The following is a 6,000-nucleotide window of genomic DNA, read 5'->3' as shown; positions in this document are numbered from 1 at the left end:
TCATTGCGCGTCGTCCATATGTAAATCAGAATCTGAATTATTATGATTGTCGCCGACCGTTGATTTTGATAGTTTTTCTTCTCCTTCCTTGTTATGGTCTTCATCATTTTCGGTGGTGTTGCCAGTTGCTGGTGTTGTCCCTCTACTAACTTCTTCTTCTTCTTCTTCATATTCAGTGATTAAACCCTGATCGATATCAGTATCGAATATTAAATCTTGTTGTTGTACGATATAAGACCATTCGGGAGCATTCGACGGATGTGGTCAGTCATATTTTTGTACCTCGTCATCGTATCTACGTTCGCGTATTAATTTCGACTTATTTGACGAGTGTATATCGAGTACATTTTGTAGCAAATTTTTAAGCTGAAGAAACAATAAAATATAAAAATTAAATCCAGCGATTCGTCTGAAAAATCAAGATTCAGAAGTTCTAACCTCATCAGATCTCTACGAATAGTCGTAAATAGCGATTATGGACTTTGTTGGGTCTTCTTCATCTGTCTCGCTTATTTCTGGAGAATGAAATAAGCGATTGGATAACATCTTTAGTAATCTACGCTTATCATATTTTGTTATCCGTTCATCGTCAAAACTATATAATCTCTTTGCCGCCTTAATTCGGCAGATTTTCTTCTAAAATACGTTATAATTTGAATAAAATTCAATACATAATCAGAATAAAATTCAGCATAATAATTATAAATCATTACTAACGTCGTGTACTCGATTGTTTGAGTGCACCCAGTGTTTATTTTTATCAGCTTTTCCCCTATCCATTAATCTTTGATGAGAACGACGAGACTTGTGGAGACAACCCAACCATTTTGTAAGTTGCTTATTTGAAGCGGGAAAACACGGAGCAAGGGCTGAACGCAATTCAGGAACTAGCTTACGACGAATCTTGAGATTTTTCGCGCTATTGAACGTTTCATTGTAATCTAGTCCTTGAGTTTCATCGATGGTTTTCAAAATAGACTTCATTTCAGCCTAAATATAACAATCAAATAATGATAACCGGTACTTAATTACTCAATACTGCAATTTTAAATAACTGAATCAGACAAATAAAATTAATATACCTTAGCTTCTTTTTCGTCGTACTCATCATTATTGTTAGAACCAGACCGTTCTTCCTCCGATTCTTCCTCGTATCGTTCAGACTTTTTTGTCTTAATTCTTTTTTGACATTTTACCGGCTGTTCGAGATCCGTCTGCCTATGAATGGCTTTAAGCAGACGGATTCTCGAATACCTGTTTAAGCTTTCACATAGATCGTCATTCTCGTCTGCAAAGGCCTCGTTTATTTGAGTCAAAAAACGATTTTCGTCGAATAATCGGTTATTTTCGCGTTGAAGCTTTGCATTCTCTACTTGTACTTCTTCAATTTGTTTCTTTAATTTTAGATTTTCTAAATAAAGAATTTTATTAATAGTTATATTTTTTTACAAATAATTCTGAATTTATACGAATGAAGTCAAAATCGTACCTGCTTCTAAATCAGTATCGTCATCATCGATCATCCTTTCATTACCTTGATCGTCTTTAACCACTAATACGAATTTTTGTGGAATTCGAATATTCCCATATCATTTTTTCATTTCCGATAACATCTCTTGTTGATCTATAAAAATTATTAATTATTGTACATGTCAATCAGCAATTTTCCAAAATTCAATTACCTTTAGGAATATTTGGCGGTTCAATTTCTATAACCTCATCGTCAGACTCTTCTTGAGTCGGCTTAGTCGACTTTGCAGATTTGAGGATCGACTTGATGGGTGACGATTTGCTAGTCGACTTATTGGTTTTGTCAATCGTCTCATTCAGATTACTTTCTTCTTCTGTTCTTCCCCGTTGACGATTAGATCCTTCGTCAGGTGTTTCTTCTTAAACCCCTTTGCTGCTTTTGTTTGTTTGACTTGGTGAGTGACAATTTGCTAGTCGACTTATTGGTTTTGTCACTCGTCTCATTCGGATCACTTTCTTCTTCTGCTCTTCCCCGTTGACAATTAGATCCTTCGCTCAGTGTTTCTTCTTGAAACCTTTGCTGCTTTTGTTTGTTTGACTTGGTGGGTGACGATTTGCTAGTCGACTTATTGGTTTTGTCACTCGTCTCATTCGGATTACTTTCTTCTTCCGTTCTTCCCCGTTCCCGTTGACGATTAGATCCTTCGTCAGGTGTTTCTTCTTGAAACCTTTGCTGCTTTTGTTTGTTTGACTTGGTGGGTGACGATTTGCTAGTCGACTTATTAGTCTTGTCACTCGTCTCATTCGGATTACTTTCTTCTTCCGTTCTTCCCTGTTGACGATTAGATCCTTCGTCAGGTGTTTCTTCTTGAAACCTCTGTTGCTTTTGTTTGTTATTTTTTTATTGTTTTTTATTATTGCTATTATTTGACATTTTATATTCACTCAATATTCGTTTAAAAAATCGAAGCGGGTTCAATATCGTCATATCGTCCTATTTATAAATTTAAAAATCATCAATTAATTAATAAGAAAATCGTTAGCGTTCTACTGCGTTGATTTCTCGATTGAAAAATCAACTATAAATCATAATTAAAAAAGACAAATAAATTAAAATTACGAAAATCGTTAGCGTTCTACTGCGTTGATTTCTCGATTGAAAAATCAACTATAAATCATAATTAAAAAGACAAATCAATTAATTAATAAGAAAATCGTTAGCGTCCCGCGTTGATTTCTCGATTGAAAAATCAATTATAAATCATAATTAAAAAAGACAAATAAATTAAAATTACGAAAATCGTTAGCGTTCTACTGCGTTGATTTCTCGATTGAAAAATCAACTATAAATCATAATTAAAAAATCAAATAAATTAATTAATAAGAAAATCGTTAGCGTCCTATTGCGTTGATTTCTCGATTGAAAAATCAACTATAAATCATAATTAAAAAAGACAAATAAATTAAAATTACAAAAATCGTTAGCGTTCTACTGCGTTGATTTCTCGATTGAAAAATCAACTATAAATCATAATTAAAAAAGACAAATAAATTAATTAATAAGAAAATCGTTAGCGTCCTATTGCGTTGATTTCTTGATTGAAAAATCAACTATAAATCATAATTAAAAAAGACAAATAAATTAAAATTACGAAAATCGTTAGCGTTCTACTGCGTTGATTTCTCGATTGAAAAATCAATTATAAATCATAATTAAAAAAGACAAATCAATTAATTAATAAGAAAATCGTTAGCGTTCTACTGCGTTGATTTCTCGAGGAAAATCAACTATAAATCATAATTAAAAAATCAAATAAATTAATTAATAAGAAAATCGTTAGTATCCTATTGCGTTGATTTCTCGATTGAAAAATCAACTATAAATCATAATTAAAAAAGACAAATAAATTAAAATTACGAAAATCGTTAGCGTTCTACTGCGTTGATTTCTCGATTGAAAAATCAACTATAAATCATAATTAAAAAAGACAAATCAATTAATTAATAAGAAAATCGTTAGCGTTCTACTGCGTTGATTTCTTGAGGAAAATCAACTATAAATCATAATTAAAAAATCAAATAAATTAATTAATAAGAAAATCGTTAGCGTCCTATTGCGTTGATTTCTCGATTGAAAAATCAATTATAAATCATAATTAAAAAGACAAATCAATTAATTAATAAGAAAATCGTTAGTGTCCTGCGTTGATTTCTTTCGATTGAAAAATCAATTATAAATCATAATTAAAAAGACAAATAAATTAAAATTACGAAAATTGTTAGCGTTCTACTGCGTTAAAATTTGATATACTTTAATGCGGCAAGTTATACTTTGTCGAAATTTGCAGTAAAATCGAAAATATATTGTTATTATAGCAATACCACTTCGATTAATACAAAATTGTTACTTTTCAACTTTTGCTAAAATTTACAGTTTCTTTTGATAAGGTTTGTTTGGCATCCGAAAATGATAAAGGGATGATAAAGTGATTATCTTGTAAATAAAAGTTATTTTAAAATAAAATAAGCTTTTTATTTTAAAAATAAGCTTTTTATTGTAAAATAAGCTTAAATCATATTGCAATTTTTAAAAGTATATTAATTAGAAAATTCGCAAATTTATTATATAAAATTGCCAAATTTGCGAAAAAAAATATTAAATCTTAAAAAATTATTGAAATAATCATAGAAGCCAGGATTACATTAATTATACATACAAATTATACAAATTTTGTGTTATTCCAAATTTTATAAAAATCGGCCTTTTAACAAATTTGGATTTTACCAAACTTATTAAACTTATTCAAACACTAAACAAATGAGCAGAAAAAGGTCAGTCTCTAGTATACTTGAAGATCTTGATGATGAAGAATCACCTTCAAATCAGCCATCTTCTACTTGTAGAAATAGATCAATTTCTGGTATAATAAACGAAGAAATAGTATCTTCTGCTAGACCAACAAGTAATAAAAGAAAACTAGTAGTTTGTAATTGTCCTGATTGTGATGGCAACTTGGTGGATTCTCGCACAAAAGAAATTCACGATTCTAGACATCAAAAATACCAAGATTCGCAAGGTACAATTTCGTCTTAAGTTCGTCAACTTGAAATAGGTGAAACATCAATACCCGCTTCAGCTGGACGAATGATTGACGGATCTATTAGACAAGAATCGGAAGAATCAGATAACAGTAATCAAGATGATGTTGATGATGAACATCAAGATGTCGAATTTAACTTCTTACCTCGACAACGTGCAAGAAAGTATACAAATCGTCCAGAAATTTCAGAAGATCCAGAAGATTCATCATCATCCGAATATACTACAGAGGAAGATATCTACAGTGATACATTGTCTATAGGCAGTGAATCAGATAATGATCCAATTTCTGGAATTTCTGAAATTTTTGAAGACTATTCACCACCTAGTTATGAATCATTTCAAAACCCACCATATTTAGAATCGAATTATGATTGATTTTTATGGATTTTACTTTGGATAATGAACTTTCAAACAAGATTCAATATCGCAGAGACAGCTACTGAGACTCTAATAAAATTTATGAAATTGGCCCTGTGCGAGTTCAGTAGTGACGATTTTAATGATTTCCCAGATTCACTTTACTTAACAAGAAAGAAGGCTTGGATTAAATGACCAATTTCATAGTTTTGTACCTTGTCCGAAATGTCGCAAATTGTATAAAAAAGAGGAAGTGGTAGATTTCAAACAAGAGGACAATCCTGCTATAATGAAATGTCAACACATAGAATTTCCCAATTCTTCAGTTCACAGATCACGTCTTTGCAATATGGCATTGTCTGAAAAAATTAGCGCATCGACAAATCGAACAATAATACGACCTAATTTAATGTATCCGTTTGCTGGAATTAATCAACAACTTGCCACTATATTTTGTCGGCCTGGGTTTGAAAATTCTCTCTGACATTGGGCTAATCGGTCGAATTTTGATAATATTTTGACCGATATATATGATGGGCAAGTGTGGAAGAATTTTAAAGAATCGGACAATGAAGATTCGCCAAATTTTTTCAGAAGCGAAGTGGCCGATTCTCATCTTGGCTTGATGCTGAATCTTGATTGGTTTCAGCCATATAATAGTACCATTTATAGTATCTGGCTATCAGTATACGCCGCACTATATGCAATTTGCCACACGATATCCGATTTAGACGTGAAAATTTATTGACTCTCGGCATTTTACCTGGGCCAAGGAGGTCAGCCTACCTATAAAGTGAACCACTATTTAGCTGCAATAGTTAACGAATTGGAAACACTCTGGGCTGGGTTAATACTAAATCGTACTTATAAATGCGAAAATGGAAAGAGAGTTCGTGGCACTTTAATCTTAGTATCATGTGACATTTCCGCCGCAAGAAAAATTTGCGGTCATGTTTCTGCCTTAGTTTCATGTCACAGGTGTGAGAAAAAAGCAAATTATGAAAATGGGCAGCATAATTTTGCTGGAATGGATGATGTAGGGTATTCTGCTCGAGATTCGAATGAGCATT

At 31.9% G+C, this 6,000-nt stretch overlaps 1 protein-coding gene across 1 annotated transcript; it reads right to left on the bottom strand.

Annotated features, from left to right (window-relative positions):
• On the bottom strand, positions 1-2,458 carry OCT59_019380 (uncharacterized protein; the record flags this gene model as incomplete). Its single annotated transcript, XM_066143493.1, has 9 exons — positions 1-186; positions 283-409; positions 482-636; positions 718-990; positions 1,083-1,411; positions 1,490-1,552; positions 1,683-1,889; positions 1,966-2,337; positions 2,416-2,458. The coding sequence occupies 9 exons, from the start codon at positions 2,456-2,458 to the stop codon at positions 1-3; spliced, it is 1,755 nt and encodes a 584-aa protein (XP_066005233.1).
• Positions 2,459-6,000: the final 3,542 nt, after the last annotated feature.

The sequence above is a fragment of the Rhizophagus irregularis genome, chromosome 29 (genome assembly GCF_026210795.1).
Source record: "Rhizophagus irregularis chromosome 29, complete sequence".
NCBI classification, from domain to species: Eukaryota; Fungi; Glomeromycota; class Glomeromycetes; order Glomerales; family Glomeraceae; genus Rhizophagus; species Rhizophagus irregularis.
Note: the sequence above shows the minus strand (reverse complement) of the source record. Positions and strands in the feature narration are given on the sequence as shown.